The sequence below is a fragment of the Dreissena polymorpha genome, chromosome 1 (genome assembly GCF_020536995.1).
Source record: "Dreissena polymorpha isolate Duluth1 chromosome 1, UMN_Dpol_1.0, whole genome shotgun sequence".
In the NCBI taxonomy this organism is placed as follows: Eukaryota; Metazoa; Mollusca; class Bivalvia; order Myida; family Dreissenidae; genus Dreissena; species Dreissena polymorpha.
The window spans coordinates 38,811,270-38,831,857 of NC_068355.1; the positions used below are offsets into that span (position 1 = coordinate 38,811,270).

Consider the following 20,588-nt stretch of genomic DNA (forward strand, 5'->3'; position numbering starts at 1 on the left):
ATTTTCCGTGTCTTATTAAGCCGCGAATCGTTTGCTTAAAACAGTTAACAAAAAGGGCTACACGTTCTCATTCTTAATGAAATACAAAAATAAGTATAACATAATTAATAACGTCCATAAACACACACAGCAAGATCAAAGTTTTAATGGAAAACTACTATGACATTCCACGTAAATTATTATTTTCGTCTAAATCGAATACTATATATTGAAAAACAATGTATTTATAACCGACCAATGAGGTAACATTATGCAACTTTCAATTTACACAGTGATATATGGCAACAATATGGAATTTGAACAGTGGTAGTGTTTTAAAGACTGGACTATCATTACTTGTAAGTTTGTATAAACATTTTTCTACTGCAATTAGTAAAATAATGTTTATATTTTATGTTTAATAATTTATTGCATGATTATTCTGTGCTGTTATATGAATTTGATGCCGTTAAAGCTTCCGACATGAATTCATGTCGGAACGATGCTATTGCAAAATAACGTTAAACGATAAATCGACCTCATATTTATAGGAGTAAGGTTGTATACAATTTTTTGTATTAACACTTTCTTTAATTGTTATTGTTACATTCGGGATTTTCCGCGCATGCGCACTGACTGGTTGGCAAAACACTGATTACAGTAACGTAAAACATGTATAAAGGGCTTTTGTTTAGTCAATAAATTGATAATAAAAACGAAATAAACATTAAAACTCTTTCAAAAAAAGTGCAAATATAGCATATTTAGTACCAAATAAATGTATATTCACAAATAAAATTTCCTCTTCAGAAAAATACGAAGTAGTTATTAGCATAGAGTAAACGTGATCGGAAGACTTAATACTGACAATTCCAAAAAACAAAACAATAAATTAGCCGTATTCTTTCTGATAATAAGACTTGAATAAATTATATTTAAACACTAATAAAACATATATTAATTGTATTATAATTTTAAGTGGTGTGGATAGTGTTTTATTTCATCAGCGATTGATAGAGTCAGAGGTGCATTTAATCAATTATAAAAAAAGTCCTAAAAAGCGGAATACAGTACTATTTTTAAATATTGTGGTAATTTTCTTTTACATTTAATGAATTTACGTTTCGTTTACATTGAATGAATATAAATTCAACTTACCATACAAATGGAAAAACCCTGCATATTAATTACGCAAATTTAACTGTCTTTGCATGTATATTGAAATCTCTATTAGTAATAAGGAGTGATAAAAATATAGCATTTTATGATAAATGCATATATTAAATTTATCTAACGGCCCTTTTTGTGACTGCTTATATTCATGATCGTGTTTCGGACCCTGCAGTAATGTACAATATTTACACATAATAGCGGAGTTAACTTTTGCCGGTACCTGTTAAATACCTTAATTGCATAGCAGTAAAATTGCACAATATTTAAATGTATAGTTATTAAACAATGTATTATTAAGTTTAACTGGCTAATAAATATATACACTCGTTCCCGTTAATACATTTCCGACAAATGTCTTCATATTTGTTAAAATGTTAAAATATTTCATTTTAAAATTAACTTATCAGTATTTTTAGCTTTAAAATGTGGCTTAAATGATTGCTCAATATGCCAAGAGATGACATAGAGGTATCGTGACTTATGTTTACTGACCAGACACTCGTCTGCAACATGTGGTTTATGCAGGGGCCCAAGTATAGGTCCCTGAGTTTATAACACCATGTTTTCTTTGTAATTGTCTGGACAGTATCTGATCATAACGAGATAATCGGTTTGTGATAACAAAGGTGCAATTAAACACCGGGATATAAATGCTGCAACAAAGAGTGCCAAAATTAGTGTGAACAATTAAATAAAACAATTACATTCAACAAAAGAATTTATTTAATGTGTAAGAAGGTAAGTTTTGCCAGACACATAAAGGTTCAAATCAGTTACCCTATGTCGCGTACATACAATTGACCTATTCGTTGTTTGTTTTTATCCTTATTTGTTTTCGTTCATTAAATTTAATTTATTCTGAAAGAATTTCATTTTCTGAGAAGTTTTTAACTAAAAATGGTCGCGATGAAGTGCCAAGTAGAGATTTTTGTTTAACCACATACCGAGCTCTTAGATTGTGTTCCACTCCCGAGTTCGTTGTCAGTAAAAACAAATAATAATAACAACAATATAATCGTTCCAAAGATGCATTTCCTTGCATGCTAATGTTTTATTCAGACATAATTAGTAAAATTATATTTGATATTGTGCATGATTATCATTAAAAACGAAGATTTCGTCAACCTTCTCTTTATGCGCTTATATAAATTGCACCTCTTTTGCCAACCAGTGGACGGAGTCTAAACTTTGCAGGTGCGTGTGACGTCACGCGTTAACTCGGACATACTTAGTTGTAATATGTGTGTACTCAAGGGGTTAATGCCTAATGCATGTTAAAAATAAACTCTATAAAGTACACGCAAATCAAATTCGTGTGCATGTAGTTTTGAGTATCTTATGTAATGCATTTTTAAGTGATATGTTGCTTTAAGGCTATATAATGAATGCCTTATTGTAAAAAGAAATAAATAGACGGTATATGGAAACATGCAAACATTTCTCAAACAAAATATAGGTCAGGAAGACAAGTAAATAGCACACAGGAAGGAATCGTGATATAATTATTTTTCTTTCATATGTCTTTGTATAGAAATAAACATTTTTTAAGAATTAGTTACGTTTGAGCATTTTATGAATTACACGTATTCATCATGGTTAAAGCGAGTATAAACAATATATATATATATCAAAACTTTATTTTTGCAATCTTAAATCAACTTTGCATGAATTTTGAGAATGCATTTAAAAAATATATGATGATCTTACATTTGGAATCATTCATAAAATATCATTTCAATGAAATTCATCATGATAGAGTTTATGCCGATAGCGACACTTTTGGTCCTTTTTGTAGCAGAACCATAATTATGTCTTATGCACCAATGTGCAAAGAATACTGGTGATTCCCGAAATTTGTAGATGTCCTTGTAAAGCTCCACAACACTGACCTGGCACACGTGCACTGATTAAGCAGCAGCTTGGATTGTTTCCTATATTTGCATTCGGTTTGCGCGGACGTTTTGCACAAGGTCAATGCGACTATATTAAAGTAACACAAATACTCAAAAATAAACGAGCATTTCGCAAAATATTTCGTAAAATAAAGTTAACCCATAAAAAATCAGTATTCCTCATAGCAATAGCGAAAATTTCAACGCTCGCTGTGGTGTTGAAACATATATTTAACGAGATACAAAATACTCGTTTTTTTGTGGCAAATACATTGTATATTCAATTTTAATTTCCCGCAACGATTTCTATTCATATGACACACGAACACTAACTTGGTACATGAACATGTCTTAAACATACTTTCCCACAAAAAACAAAACGAGCATTTTGTATCTTGTTTAATCTTTGTTACCAGACCACAGCTAGCATTTCATTTGTGGCTTTTGCTATAAGGAACATTCATTTTTTTGTTAACTTTTATTTTTCGAAATATTGTATGAAATATTCATTGATTTTGAGTGTTTATGGGCTTTTAATCAGTACTTTCTCTTAAAGGGCGGAAACTAATGCATTCTTCGGTTATCGGTAGTTTAATATATTCATAGATAAAGGTCATAACTTTTGTTTTTCAACATAGGAAAATAAATCATCATATGGACACCTGCATATAATAAGGACAATGCCTGCAAGTGTGAATGTTGTAAGCTTAAATGTGCATGAGAACATCTTTGGATAAATATTTGTTACCCCCCCCTTTATTTCTTTATGGGTGGGGTTGTATAGTAAGAATCAAGAGGAATTAACGGCATAAGACATAAACACTGCATAAATATTATATATGCTGTTAATTGAATGGTGGAATCTAACACAAAACTGAGGAGCCTATCATTTATTCAACACATAGAAAACAATAAATTAAATAGGAGTATTCAACCAAGAACATGTTAATCTTTCATAAGCATGTAATATTAACATTAAACATACAAAATTCAAGACATTTTTTACTTACTACTAAAGCTGTGACATACAACTTCAAGGCGAGACACTGTTAACAAAATAATATTAATTTCAACTGTCAGAAATGGCACAACATGTGTTTAAAGGGCGATTTCACTATTTTGGGCATGGACAATAATTTTATAAACTGACATTTTATTCTTAATTTCAAGATATGAAAATGCACATGCCCAGTGCAAAAATTAAACTTTGGATATCCATTGTTTTTGTTCACACACAATTGCTACCTGGTTTGTAATTTTGTACACAGTTAGTCACAATATCCTAACAACAAAAAAATATGCAAAGGTCAAACAATTTTTACAGACTTAACCTTGGAGTTTTAAGCCACACAGAACCATCCATAAAAATCAAATTTCACGGTAAAAAGAACAATTAATAAATACCCATCGATCATGAAAATTGGATAAACAATGTTCTACCATGATAAGGCTTAATAACTGTAAACAACTTTTACTCTAAGACTAAATCTAGAATATTAAACATGTGGAAATCAAAACCTAAATGTTATGAGCATTCAAATTGTTTAAAAGGAAGAAGCATTGCAAATATATTTCATTATTTCGTAAGTGAAAAACATTTGATTTCCCAATTCAAATTGTATGTGAAATGTTCACTTCAGTGCCACTGAAGTAAGAATCAGCTTTGTGAACAGCAGTCTTGATTTCTATGGACATCAGCACCTATTTGAACATCAATTTATCTTCCTTTTGAAAAACTGAGAGAGGTCAGCCAGTTGTAATATCCCAGCTTGATCTTCCCTTTCCCAGTCTTTGCAATGATGACTGGTTCACCTTGTGCTGTATTCTTGCCAAGCTCTCCTAAAAAATAAAAACTTCCAATGAATTAACTGAAGCTTTGTCACAAATGAGACTTACACCCACACATCCCTCTTTCATGAAACCGACATATATGAAGTTTCAATGTAATCCCTAAATAAATTTACAACTAGTTCGCTCCACAAATGTTTTGGCCGCTGCCATGAACATGGCTTAGGTCAAGGGCACATAATTGTAGAACGTGGAGATCAATTGGAATGAAAAGTGACTTGCACATCTACACTTACTGTGGATAGCATATTTCAAGTTTTAATTTAAAAAATGCTTGAGAAATGTGGACTACTGAAATCCAACAATTTTTAAAGTTTTTTTTAACAAACTGACAGACAGAATGTGTGACCAACCAGCCGAGTCAACTTGGCTGGTTCCTTACTCTGCACCTTAACACAACCAAAAGAGACACTTTTGTCAAGTTTAAATGCAGATAATTGTTCAATGTTGATAAAGTTTGTCTAACTAATGTGATGCAAATAATTGGTGGATTTACTAGACAAGACCAATTATAATAACCACATTTAATTAAGTAAGTGCTTCTCTAACTTAAAACTGTGTCACATTAGCAGGAACTTTCATACGATTTTACTTGTACTTACGACTTGAGTTCAAAAAAAGTAAAACTGCCAAGTCATTAGGTATTACTTATAAACAAACACTTCACAATTTGCATCATGTTAAAATTAAAAGCCCTTCTGGTTCTCCAAATAAACACAGCTTTGTCATTCTGATGTGGGGCTATTTAAACATATGTGTTACACAATGAATAAGTAACACTTAATATTCAAGATTTCCAGTGAAACTGATGCATGCTCCCTTATAATGCTCTTTATCATTGGACAGACTTATTTAATGCATGTGAAAAAAAACATGGGGAAATTAATTCCTGAAAGATCAACTGACAGGTGCGACCTAACAATACGTGCATAACTCCTTGATAATGAAGCTGCCTAAAAATGTCTTTGAAATCAATTTAAAAGTTTCAGAGAACAGCAATTAAAATTTCTTACTTTTAACCAATTTTTTTTCACAAGCTTAATTCCAATAAAGTTTTTACTTCAGACTGATGGATAAATCAGTGACTATATGATTCCCCCACTTTTTGAGAGCATATAAACTGTTTCTTGATAAACAAACCTGTGAGCAGCTCCTGGTCACCTCTCTTCTCTGAGGAACGATGCAGCAGAGTTACGTCCCCTACATCTACTTGATCAGCCTGTAGTCGCACAGATCCTGACTCGTTCTGCCACAACTTAATCTCTATGTCACCTGGTGTGTGAAAGAAATAAGCTTAGCTATTATTGTACAGGGAACATCCTGCTACTGAATAAAAAGTTTTCCTTTCAATTAAAATATTCAGAAAATTATTCACTACCATCATCACCACTTTTTTTAAGAAGAATTTGTATCTACATTTCACCTGTTATAATAGTGCAAATGTGTTTGCATACATTCTGCTACATGATAAAAATGTTGTTGTTTCTTCAGATTAAATATTGCAGAAGAATACTCATCAAAGAAAATTTAAACTTTGTAGATGGCACTAAAAAATGACAAGAAGATAGCTACAACTATGAACATCAAGAGAATGAATTTTGAACACTCTGACCAGCTCTTTCTCATTGCATCTCAAACATGAGGCAGTTCCAGTGATAAAAATAAAACTGCAGACTTAAAAACTTAAGTGACATGTGAGACTTCTTCTCAAGAGCAGTAAAGTTATCAGGGACTGGCAAAACTAATGCTGTGTCACAGATATGACTTATACCCTAATGCTTAGTTGAGCTATGCTCAAGTGCAAACAGCTGCAGGGATCACTGGGAATGAAAAAGGGGTTTATAAATAAACAAGGGACAAAATTGTCACAAAACCAGGTGAAAAAAAAAGTCTGATAAAGGGAGACAATTCAAAATGTGTATTGTTACCTCCCTTGTGTAAGATTCAATATATTTTTACTTGTGGCAAAGTTGATTTCAATTTGAAAAAAAAAATCTGACAAACTCAAAATGTGCATTGTTACTGATAATTACCCCCTTGTTTCAAAATCTATTTTTAGTCGTGGCGACCTTGACCTTGGAGATATTGATGTAATTCTTTCGTGTGACACACCGTTCAATGATGGTGAACAAATGTGCCAAATGATTTTAAAATCTCACAATGAATGACATAGTTATGGCCCAGACAAGCTCATTTATGGCCATTTTTGACCTTTGAATTCAAAGTGTGACCTTGACCTCATAATGAACGACAAAGTTATGGCCCAGACAAGCTTGTTCAGCCCGCCCGCCAGCCCGCCCGCCCGCCAGCCCGCCCGCCCGCCCGCCGACATTCGCCAATCTAATAACCAGTTTTTTCCTTCGGAAAACCTGGTTAAAAAATCATGGTGGTGACATATTAAAGGCTTGAGAAATGTGTAAGTAGTTATATCTTCTAACTTACAACATATTATACCCTTGGCATGCCCATGGCTATGATCAAGACCACTTGACTCAAGTGATCTGTGGTTCAGTTTGTATGAAAATAGTGTCTTGCACATCTAGACTTTATGGTGATGACAGATTTTACCTTTCAATCTGATAACTTGAGAAGTTACAACGCAGTTTTCTAAATATTTTGTAAGACAATCTGACAACTGACCAACTGACTGTCTAAACGCTGCCTCATGACAATCATTCAACCTTGGAAAATACACCCTTTAACTGGCTTGTTATAAATTCTTAAGTTCTTTGGCCAGGTAATATGCGAATTCTGGAACTGACCTTACATCATGCTTTAAAAAATTTAAAAGTTTCAGTAAATTTTTTTTCAGTAGTTAGCTGGCCAATTCCCTCCTCAGGGACTTTAATTATAACAAGAGATGTGTTTGTCAGAAACACAATGCCCCCTATTGCGCCGCTTTGAAGCCATATATTTGACCTTTGACCTTGAAGGATGACCTTGACCTTTCACCACTCAAAATGTGCAGCTCCATGAGATACACATGCATGCCAAATATCAAGTTGCTATCTTCAATAATGCAAAAGTTATTGCAAACCAAGGTTAAAGTTTTGGGACACACACAATGAATGAATGACAGACAGACAGACAGACAGGCAAAAACGATATGCCCCCGATCTTTCGATCCGGGGGCATAACAAGTTATGATAAAACTTTACGAAGGTTAAAGTTAAAGGAAAGAAAAATACAATGATATTTGACCCTTGACCTTGAAGGTTGACCTTGACCTTTCACCACTAAAAATGTGCAGCTGCACGAGAAGTAAGTAAGAGATTGAATGGAGAAATGATTTTTTTTTTTATTTTGACCTTTGACCTTGAAGGATGACCTTGACCTTTCACCACTCAAAATGTGCAGCTCCAAGAGATACACATGCATGCCAAATATGAAGTTGCTGTGTTCAATATTAAAAAAGTTATGATAAAACTTCAACGAAGGTTAAAGCTATAAAATACAATGATATTTGACCTTTGACCTTGAAGGTTGACCTTGACCTTTCACCACTAAAAATGTGCAGCTGCACGAGAAGTAAGTAAGAGATTGAATGGAGAAATGAATTTATTTATTTTTAATTTTGACCTTTGACCTTGAAGAATGACCTTGATCTTGACCGTTCACCACTCAAAATGTGCAGCTCCACGAGCTACACATGCATGCAAAATATAAAGTTGCTATGTTCAATATTAAACAAGTTATGATTAAACTTTAACGAAGGTTAAAGTTTTGGCAAAGAAACAAACAATGATATTTGACCTTTGACCTTGAAGGATGACCTTGACCTTGACTTTTCACCACTCAAAATGAGCAGCTACATGAAATACACATGCATGGTAAATATCAAGTTGGTATGTTCAATATTGCAAAAGTTATCAAACTTTAACCAAGGTTAAAGTTTTGGGACAGACAGACAGGACAAAAACAATATACCCCCGATCTATCGATCCAAGGGCATCAAAAGAAGACATTTTACCTGAGTTAGTACTTATCTGTGCCTGTGTTGGCTCTGCCATTCCTATATGTGTGTTCCCTGACCCAATATTTGCATGGAGACTGCCAGCGACTGTTCCTAAAAAAATATGAAAAGATGGACAAGGCAAAGCAACCACATCCTTGGGCGATGTACTAATAGTGTGATAATTAAATACTTTCTTTATTCCAAATTACTTATCAGGATATATAGAGTCCGAAACCATTGATAATAACTCATTATATTTTAAAATGGTTTTCATTCTAATGAAAGTAAATTCCATTTAATTCACTGAAAACTATTTCGTTAAAAAAATATACATTTAATTATGATTACATTTGTAAAACAAATATATGCTGCCGACCCTTACATTCACACAATTTTAGTGACAATTTACTTTCCACACATCAACTAAATTTGTATTAGTACTAGTTACATAAACATAAGGTGGAGAATGGTCATTAAAATAATGCTAAAGTAATAAACAATTTCATATGATACATGTAGATATATCCAGGCTTGAGTGTGATATTGTTGTATCTGCCTCACATTTATAACAAACAATAGCTTTAAGCAAAAATAATTTATTTGATAATGCATGCTTTAATACAATCATATTTACCAATAGTCAGATGCCCTTGTTTGATGTCCACAAGAGAGTGCCCATGACAGCTATCTATGGAGATATTACAGGAGCGCGCAGTCAGCGCCACTTTTTCTGCATATATGGCCTTTGCGGATATGCTGCCTTTGTTGGTTTGGCAATGCACCACGGGCCCTTGCAACCTATCCGCAGAAATTGTCTTTATGAAAGACAAGAAGTTAATGTTGAAGTACATATAGTGCCTTGCAAAACGTGCCATCAGCATATTTAAAAACATGGTTAATTGATTTCTTATACCAATAACTAAACAAAAGCACCGCATAACGGGTGCCAACGCTCAGTTGCGGATGCAGTTTTGAACAAGAGCTACGCCTTGCGGGTGCAGACCGCTCATCTATTTTCTTTTTAAAGGTGAAGGGACTCTCATTTTCAATCACAAAGGAGGGAGGGGTGGAGTGAAGAGGGGTGTATAGTGTGGGGTTGTGGACATTTATTACATTATCTTCCAAAAAAGCGAAAAAAAAAAAAAAAAAAAAAAATCGGGGGGGGGGGGGATGGGGGGGTAGGGGTGGGGGGAAGGGGCGATGGGGGGGGGGGGGGAATTTTTTGGGTGCGATGGTTGGACGGTATTTCAAACATAACCGTTTAAAAAAAAAAATTGGGGGGGTGGGGTATAGTGTGAGGGTGTGGTGGTAATCTTAAAAAAAGATGATCTTAAAAAAAAAAAAATAAATAAAAAAAAAAATGGGGGGGGGTGGGGTGGGGGGGGGGGGGGTGGGGGGGTGGGGGGGTATAGTGTGAGGGTGTGGTGGTCATTTGTGAGATTATCTTAAAAAAAAAAAAAAAAAAAAATAGGGGGAGGGGAGGGGGGGAGGGGGGGGGAGAGGGGGGGGAGGGGGGGAGGGCACGGGGGACGGTTTGGGTGGAGTCTATTGTGGTATGTCAGGTAAGAGTAGTTTCGTCAAAGTATCAATCAAATCTAATCATAAATAAAGTTATGGCAATTTTAGCAAAATTTAATAATTTGACCTTGAGAGTCAAGGTCATTCAAAGGTCAAGGTAAAATTCAACTTGCCAGGTACAGTAACCTCATGATAGCATGAAAGTATTTGAAGTTTGAAAGCAATAGCCTTGATACTTAAGAAGTAAAGTGGATCGAAACACAAAATTTAACCATATATTAAAAGTTACTAAGTCAAAAAAGGGCCATAATTCCGTAACAATGACAACCAGAGTTATGCAACTTGTCCTTTTACTGTACCCTTATGATAGTTTTTGAGTGTTCCAAGTATGAAAGCAATATCTATGATACTTTAGGGGTAAAGTGGACCAAAACATAAATCTTAACCAAATTTTCAATTTTCTAAGTATAAAGGGCCCATAATTCCGTCCAAATGCCAGTCAGAGTTACATAACTTTGCCTGCACGGTCCCCTTATGATAGTTAATAAGTGTTGCAAGTATGAAAGCAATAGCTTTGATACTGTAGGAATAAAGTGGACATAAACACAAAACTTAATCAAATTTTCAATTTTCTAAGTATAAAAAGGGCACATAATTCTGTCAAAATGCCAGTCAGAGTTACATTACTTTGCCTGCACAGTCCCCTTATGAAAGTTAGTAAGTGTTGCAAGTATGAAAGCAATAGCTTTGATGCTTAAGGAATAAAATGGACCTAAACACAAAACTTAACCAAAATTTTCAATTTTCTAAGTATAAAAAGGGCACATAATTCTGTCAAAATGCATGCCAGAGTTAGCTAACTTTGCCTGCTCAGTCCCCTCATGATAGCAAGTAAGTGTAACAAGTTTGAATGCAATAGCATTGATACTCACTGAGAAAAGTGGACCTAAACGTAAAACTTAACCAAAATTTTCAATTTTCTAAGTATAAAGAGGGCAAATAATTCTGTCAAAATGCACTCCAGAGTTATCTAACTTTGCCTGCCCAGTCCCCTCATGCTAGTAAGTAAGTGTACCAAGTTTGAATGCAATAGCATTGATACTTTCTGAGAAAAGTGGACCTAAACGCAAAACTTAACCGGACGCCAACGCCAACGCCGACGCCGACGCCAAGGTGATGACAATAGCTCATAATTTTTTTTCAAAAAATAGATGAGCTAATAAATTAAAGCTTGTCCGATTTTTTTTTTAAAGATGGTCACAGTGACCTTGACCTGTGACCTAGAGACCCAAAACTGGGTGTGGCATGTAGAACTCATTAAGGTGCATCTACATATGAAGTTTAAAAGTTGTAGGTGGAAGCACTTTGATTTTAGAGCGAATGTTAAGGTTTTAGCATGACGCCTACGGCGGACGACAAAACACGACAAGCTGGCTATGACAATACCTTGGGTTTTCTCCAACAAGAGGGCCTGAAAGGCCCAAAGTCGCTCACCTGAGACAACAAGATATTATTGGGACAAATCTTCCTTCCTAGTTTCACGAAGATCGAAAAATAAATGTGGCCTCTAGAGTGTTAACAAGGTTTTACTCTAGCCATATAAGGAAAAATGCCCCGCCCCCTGGCAGCCATGTTTTTCAACCAACCGGCATCATTTTTTAACTCGTCCAAGATATTATCGGGATGAATCTTCTGACCAAGTTTCATAAAGATCGGACAGTAAATGTGGCCTCTAGAGTGTTAACAAGATTTTACTATAGCCATATAAGGAAAAATGCCCCGCCCCTTGGAAGCCATTTTTTTCCATCAAACATAATTATTTTCGAACTCATCCAAGATATCATTGAGACCAATCTTCTGACCAAATTTCATGAAGATTGGACAATAAATGTGGCCTCTAGAGTGTTAACAAGGTTTTACTATAGCAATATATAACCATATAAGGAAAAATGCCCCGCACCTGGTGGACATGTTTTTAAAGCAACGAAAACCATTTTCGAACTCATCTAAGATATCATTAAGACAAATCTTCTGACCAAGTTTCATGAAGATTGGAAAATAAATGTGACCTCTAGAGTGTAAACAAGGTTTTACTATAGCCATATAAGGAAAATGGCCCCGCCCCTGTGGTGGCCATGTTTTTCAACCAACCGGCATCATTTTTGAACTCGTTCAAGATATTAGTGGGATGAATCTTCTGACCGAGTTTCATGAAGATCGGACTATAAATGTGGCCTCTAGAGTGTTAACAAGATTTTACTATAGCCTTATATAGCTATATAAGGAAAAATGCCCCGCCCCTTGGCGGCCATGTTTTTCAAGCAAAGGTAACCATTTTGGAACTCATCCAAGATATCATTAAGACAAATCTTCTGACCATATTTCATCAAGATTGGACAATAAATGTGGCCTCTAGAGTGTTGTATAACAAGGTTTTACTATAGCCATATAAGGAAAAATGCCCCGCCCCCTGGCGGCCATGTTTTTCAACCAACCGGCATCATTTTTGAACTCGTCCAAGATATTATTGGGATGAATCTTCTGACTAAGTTTAATGAAGATTGGACAATAAATGTGGCCTCTAGAGTGTTAACAAGATTTTACTATAGCCATATATAGCCATATAAGGAAAAATTCCCAACCCCTTGGCAGCCATGTTTTTCAAGCAAAGGTTACCATTTTTGAACTCATTCAAGATATCAGTGGGACAAATCTTCTGAGCAAGTTTCATGAAGATCAGAAAATAAATGTGGCCTCTAGAGTGTTAACAAGGTTTTACAATAGCCATATAAGGAAAAATGCCCCGCCCCCTGGCGGCCATGTTTTTCAACCAACCGGCATCATTTTCGAACTCGTCCAAGATATTATTGGGATGAATCTTCTGACCAAGTTTCATGAAGATTGGACAATAAATGTGGCCTCTAGAGTGTTAACAAGATTTTACTATAACCATTTAAGGAAAAATGCCCCGCCCCTTGGCAGCCATGTTTTTCAAGCAAACGTAACCATTTTCAAACTCATCCAAGATATCATTGAAACCAATCTTCTGACCAAATTTCATGAAGATTGGACAATAAATTTGGCCTCTAGAGAGTTAACAAGGCAAATGTTGACGCAGCACAACGGACGACGGACAAAAAGCGATCACAAAAGCTCACCATGAGCAAGTTGTGCTTAGGTGAGCTAAAAACAGCCGAGCTAATAACACAAGGGTGGAAAATGTCACAAGCCCCTGGCATGGGCCTCAAACATTTTGGTTCTGGAAATAAGTTTATACCAAATAATCACCTGATCAGGTGACTTAATTTTCAGATCATCTTCTTTATTTTGTAAAAGGTGATTGTCTTGAAGCGAAATGATAAGATTGTGTCTGTATGCCATTCTATATGGTAAGTTGATGGTACTGTAAGTAATAATTATAGGTCAATTTCTGAGCAAAGGGTAAAATGTACAGCATTTATTTTACCACAAAACAGCTTATTTTCAATATTTTGGAAGAAAGATCATGCCTTTGTAAGGGTGACTGTGAAAAACGTTTATCTTAAGGTTACTAAAATTAAGTAAAAACCACTTGATAGGTAGCAATCAACGGAGAGTGGTTTTTAACAATCCTGAAAATGCTTAATTAACTTTTCTAACTAAAACCAATGTCAAACAAATGTACGTACCCCATCCATACTGGCTGTAAGGTCGACGCTTCCCTGTAAAAGTTTCTTGATAGAGATGTTACCTCCCTGTGTCAACACGTCTGTGGTCATCGTCTGCAGACAAATAATATTGTTTATATGGTTATAGAAACATGTGCCATAATTTATCTAAGAACACCCATAATATTGGGACAACAACCAGTTTAAAACCTATATTTGTCACAATAGTGTCGAAGCATGCCCACAACACGACATAAAAATTTCAACCAAAAGGCTTTGTGGTGATTAACTTGCATAATTGCAGACAAAGTGTTGGTTATTATTATCTGGGTAAGCAAAATGAAGTATTTTTTTTACATATTAATGAGATTATGTTTTTGTTATAAAAAATATGTATGTCCAACCTTAAGGTAACAAACATGGGCAGGCTTTTGTCTAAAAAGCAGGAGAGCTTATCTAAAAGGCTGTTTTCATCATTTTGGTAAGAAAAACTATACAATCGATATTGGGAATTTAAGCATCAAATCAGTAATTTTACATGACATTGGAGAAAAAATAATAATAACAAAGGCTGTTTGCAAAACATGCATGCCCCACATATGGGCTGTCAGTTGTAGTGGCAGCATTTGTGTGAATACGTTTTTTGTCACTGTGACCTTGACCTTTGACCTAGTGACCTGAAAATCAATAGGGGTCATCTGCCAGTCATGATCAATGTACCTATGAAGTTTCATGATTATAGGCCTAATAATTCTTGAGTTATCATCAGGAAACCATTTTACTGTTTTGAGTCACTGTGACCTTGACCTTTGACCTAGTGACCTGAAAATCAATAGGGGTCATATGCCAGTCATGATCAATGTACCTATGAAGTTTCATGATCCTAGACGTAAGCATTCTTGAGTTATCATCTAGAAACCATTTTACAATTTCGAGTCACTGTGACCTTGACCTTTGACCTAGTGACCTGAAAATCAATAGGGGTTTTTTGCCAGCCATGATCAATGTACCTATGAAGTTTCATGATCCTAGGGCCTAAGCATTCTTGAGTTATCATCCGGAAACCATTTTACTATTTCGATTCACTCTTACCTTGACCTTGTAACCTGAAAATCAATAGGGGTCATCTGCCAGTCATGATCAATCTACCTATGAAAATTCATGATCCTAGGCGTAAGCATTCTTGAGTTATCATCCGGAAACCATTTTACTATTTCCAGTCACTGTGACCTTGATCTTTGACCTAGTGACCTTAAAAACAATAGGGGTCATCTGCCAGACATGATCAATGTACCTATGAAGTTTCATGATCCTAGGCCTAAGCGTTCTTGAGTTATCATCCGGAAACCATCTGTTGGACGGACGGACGGACTGACATGTGCAAAACAATATACCCCCTCTTCTTCGAAGGGGGGCATAACAATAACAAGGGCTGTTTGTAAAACATGCATGCCCCCCATATGGACTGTCCGTTGTAGTGGCAGCCATTGTATGAATATATTTTGTGTCACTGTGACCTTGACCTTTGACCTAGTGACCTGAAAATCAATAGGGGTCATCTGTGAGTCACGATCAATGTACCTATGAAGTGTCATGATCCTAGGCAAAAGCGTTCTTGAGTTATCATCCGAAACTCATTTTACTATTTCGGGTCACCGTGACCTTGACCTTTGACCTTGTGACCTCAAAATCAATAGGTGTCATCTGCCAGTCATGATCAATCCACCTGTGAAGTTTCATGATCCTAGGCATATGCGTTCTTGAGTTATCATCCGAAAACCATTTCACTATTTCGGGTCACCGTGACCTTGACCTTTGACCTAGTGAACTCAAAATTAATAGGGGTAATCTGCGAGTCATGATCAATCTACCCATGAAGTTTCATGATCCTAGGCGTATGCATTCTTGAGTTATCATCCGGAAACCATTTTACTATTTTGGGTCACTGTGACCTTGACCTTTGACCTAGTGACCTCAAAATCAATAGGGGTCATCTGCGAGTCATGATCAATCTACCCATGAAGTTTCATGATCCTAGGCATATGCGTTCTTAAGTTATCATTCAAAAACCATTTTACTATTTCGGGTCACCGTGACCTTGACCTTTGACCTAGTGACCTGAAAATCAATAGGGGTCATCTGCGAGTCATGATCAATGTACCTATGAAGTTTCATGATCCTAGGCCCAAGCGTTCTTGAGTTATCGTCTGACAACCACCTGGTGGACGGACCGACAGACCGACCGACATGAGCAAAGCAATATACCCCCTCTTCTTCGAAGGGGGGCATAAATATAAATAAGTAGAATGGTATTTACAACTAAATAAGTCTTTCTATTTTCAGGGAACATCTGAAAGTCAAACCATCATTTGGGAATTTTGAACCCGCATTTATGATTAAGGAAAAAGAATCATTTTGCCATTTATAATATGACCCCAGACTGACCTTAACATTCTTTAGCGTGCAGCCTCCAGCATGGGTCCGAACACTGACCTTTGCTCCTTCTGTCTGTTCAACTGACACACAGGCCTGATCAAAGCATGCCACCTCCACGTCTGCAAAAGACCAATTAATGGAAATAAGTTTGTAATCAGACTTCATGGTTAAAATAATATAAAACAAGAGCGGTACAAATACAGATCACTTGACTATTCTTCCACTTTGATAAAGTAACTGTCTGTCCGTCATCTTTTATAATTATTGTAAAGACAAATTTTAGTTCAATACCTGGAAGCAAGTTAATTACTGGAAATAATTTTTCCATTTTTAGTAATGGTGACATTGACCCAAATAGCCTTTATGTAATTCATGAATAGGTGTATATGCACACTAACTTTACACACAGAACAGCCAACCACCTCAATTTAAACTCACATGTAAGTTATTGAAAGAAATTTGTTTTTTTGTTTTTTTCAGTATGATTGATCTTGACCCAACTGAAAAAAAGTGCAACCTCATTTTAGCTAAGCGTGTTAGCTTTATAAACAAAATTACATCACAATATCTCCATACTGATTGAAGTTATATGAAATAAAATCTTCATATATCTTAAGCAAATTGACCTTGATGCTGGGTCGCCATGTAGGATTGCTATATCCAAAGTTGGTAAATGAAAAAGACAAGAGTTTAAGCCTGAGATGATCGGCAGGACACGTGTGGTCATGGAATAATCTTAAACACATGTGTGATGGTGTCTATTGAGCATCAGTTGTAGTTTTGACAGAGATATGTGTTGCATATAAAATAAAGGGGCATAATCCTGCATAAAAATCTGGTCACAGTTATAGCTTTTGGTCAGTGAACTATCATTAAGACTATTTTTCAGTATCTGTAGAAGATATAGAAAATTCTTTATTAAATATGCTAAAAATGTTCTCAAGTAGCTGCACCAAAATCTTAACCTGACTTTTCCAAGTACAAAAAGGAGCTAAATTCTGCTAAAAATTGCAAGTACATGTAAGAGTAATAGAACTAGATCAGTGATTTCAAACAATTACCCTGAACACATGTGTACATTTTAAATTTATAATTTTTAACAACAAGAGCACCGCATAACGGGTGCCAACGCTTGGCTGTGGATGCAGATTTGAATAAATGAAAGCTTGTCAGAATTTTTTTTTTTTTTTTTTTTTAAGAGGTCACAGTGACCTTGACCTTTGACCTAGTGACCCAACAATGGGTGTGGCGTGTAAAACTAATCAAGGTGCATCTACATATGAAGTTTAAAAGTTGTAGGTGGAAGCACTTTGATTTTAGAGCCAATGTTAAGGTTTTATCACGGCGGACGGCAAGCTGGCTATGACAATACCTCGGGTTTTCTCCGAAAACAGCCGAGCTAAAAAAAGAGATATGGAGATGATGCACATTTCTTTTAACCAATATTCAATGGCAAAATTCTGCTTAATTTCAGGTGAGAGTTATGGATCTTGGAAAGTGACCGCACACAATGACCCTATACACATTAGTCAAGTTTCAATTGAATGGCTGTAAAAGGAAAAGTAATAAGGTCCTAAGGAGATGATTTATGCTGACCCCAAAGCCGAGGTTTGGGTGATAAGTAAAACTATTCAGTAAATAGTGGAGCTAACAAGTCTTAGATCAGTTTGTAAAAGAAAACAAGTTAATTTGTTGAATTCTTTGAATTGATCTCCCAAACCACAGAAATTGTTTTTATGGATGGGTGCAAACACCTTGATATACCGTAAATCCGCGAATATAATACGCCCTCGTGTATAATACGCACCCCTGAGTTTGGTAAAAATTTATCTGTAAAAATTGAAAATTGGACTAAAATACGCACTAAAAAAATCAGTGTCCGAAATCAGCCATTTCCGAAAAAATGTGTCAATTTATTTTTGGGTTGTAAAAATAGCAAATCAATTCGGCGTTATCAACCATCTGTTTCACAGTATTACCCCGGTATATTGATCGCGATGTGTTATTGTGCTGTTGTCATGACAGTTGCATAATAAATATCTCTGCCTATTGTTTATATTACCGTTGATTGTCACCGATAACTCGCAGGCCACCTGCTTACACCTGGGTCAAGCAGTCATAATTGCAAACGAAAGAAACAGAGACGCTGTTGGTGTTTTTTTTAACATTTAATTCCATTTGACAATATTAAGGAATATAATAATTATAATAATAATAAAATACTAAGTAGACAAAGTGGTTACTTCCGTTTTTATAGTATTCTAGATGAATTACTCTTCCAAAGTGTTACAAACTCGATACTTTAATTAAACTTTAAATACAATTAAACCCCTCGTGTTTTTCTTGTATCCCTTTATTTAAAATATGCCACTGTCGTTAAGGATAGTTTGGGAGTAAAAAAAAAATTAATTATTACCTCTAAATAATTCGGCAATCGGAAGAAAGGTGTAATTTTAGCATCATAGAACTAATTATTTAATTACCAATCTTCACTTCAGATATGGTAAATATTCGGTAGAAAGATAAAAAGTGGTCACCTTAGAAATATTTATTTACGGGTATTGTCACGTTGTTTTTTTCATTTGCTATTCTTTTTATAAAACTTAGCGTCCGGTCGCTATTTTGTAGGCAGACGACGATATTAACTGTGTATTCAATGTATACAGTGTCTGCGCATGAATGACCCAATATTATCCGATAGCTCCACCCGATCTCACGTTTCATTTGACAACGTCATTTCAGGTGTAAGCCAGCTCAATGTTGACTGGCCAGCTACTATGTGCACTTCAATAACAATAAGGTCAAGCAATGTGTCATAATCGGGTACAGACTGGGTTTTGTTTACTGTTCGAATTGCGAACACTTTCATTGAAACAAAGAGACAAATATAGAAAACCAGTCCAATATAAATTGCAGATGTTTTCAACGAAATTTCACTAGATTTTAGAATTTTCGCAAGTAAGATTTTTAGTGAGCCAAATTCTCAATACAGTCCAACCCCTCTTAAGCAGCCAGTCAAGGGAAACAGCCAAATTGGCTGCTTAAGCGGGGTGGCCTCTTAAGAGGGGGTTGGGTCATAGAGAGTCTGGAGTTGATGAGTGCATGGCCAACTGTTCAAATTTTGTATAAACAAAATGGTAAATATGTGTACAAGTACTAAACAATGTATAGACTTAAAATAATTTTATTTCTTCCTTTCTAAAATCACCTATAAAACAACATTTTCATTCAAAAAAATATTCTTTTCATCTTTCTAATCATCATCAATATCATCATCAAAATCAAGTCAATGAAAAAGAATCATTCTCATGATTCATTGTTTACACAATGCACGTTGTATGGCCGCAATGCACTTAAGATGGGAACAGTTGTGAATCAGTTATGCGTGAATAACTCCCGTGTCACTATAAATCGGTTTATTGAAGTTTTATGGCTTTGATTACCTACCACACGAATTGGTCCCGACAGTGATCTCCTTCACGATAAAATCGTGGCCAGTTACTTAAGAGACTGATAATAGCAACCGGGTGTTATCCTCCTGGTAATCGTGCTTTTCATGCATAATATTATAAAAACGTTTTTTCGCCGTGTAAAGGGTTTTATCAAAATTAATATTGAAATCATTGTTTAATATAAAACAAATATAAATGGGTTTTTTTAGTCCCAAATGAGAATAATAATTTGTAATCCGAAACACACTCCCGATTGTTTAATGTTAACGAGACGTTTACAAATTCTAGCATCGTGTATTTCCTTTGTCCCGACAAAATCGCGCGAAAATTATGCACCAATGTACAATGTCACGCCATACCCATGGTTCGAAAGCATGCGTGTATTGATTTTTGGATAAAAACTTTGTAGCACAGAGAACATGTAGATCAGTTGATTTCGGTTAAAAGTTTGTTGTTCTTTTTAACTTTAAATTAGCCGATATTTGTCATAAATGTGTGCTTGAAATAGTATGAGCTACAATAATAAATTATAAATTAAGAATCTCCTTTCCATTAATAATAGGTGATATTCGCATGTGCGGAAATAAAAAGATCAAACGGTCGCATATTGCTTTTAACCCGATAACCCGATAATCCGCCGCTAATTAATTGCAATTTGCAAACTGGCTGTCAAAATGTTTATAACACA

At 35.4% G+C, this 20,588-nt stretch overlaps 1 protein-coding gene across 4 annotated transcripts in view; it reads right to left on the reverse strand.

The window, feature by feature from the left end:
* Positions 1 to 3,919: 3,919 nt before the first annotated feature.
* Positions 3,920 to 20,588, reverse strand: part of LOC127865021 (uncharacterized) — a 39,206-nt gene continuing 22,537 nt past the window's right edge. For all 4 annotated transcript variants that reach the window (XM_052404879.1, XM_052404878.1, XM_052404881.1 and 1 more), the window contains 6 exons: positions 16,458 to 16,567; positions 14,034 to 14,126; positions 9,482 to 9,662; positions 8,863 to 8,958; positions 6,033 to 6,164; positions 3,920 to 4,883 (listed from right to left, as the gene is read on the reverse strand). In XM_052404879.1, the coding sequence (XP_052260839.1) occupies positions 4,762 to 4,883; positions 6,033 to 6,164; positions 8,863 to 8,958; positions 9,482 to 9,662; positions 14,034 to 14,126; positions 16,458 to 16,567 (734 nt within the window). In that variant the 3' untranslated portion in view covers positions 3,920 to 4,761. The remainder of the gene's footprint in view (positions 4,884 to 6,032; positions 6,165 to 8,862; positions 8,959 to 9,481; positions 9,663 to 14,033; positions 14,127 to 16,457; positions 16,568 to 20,588) is intronic.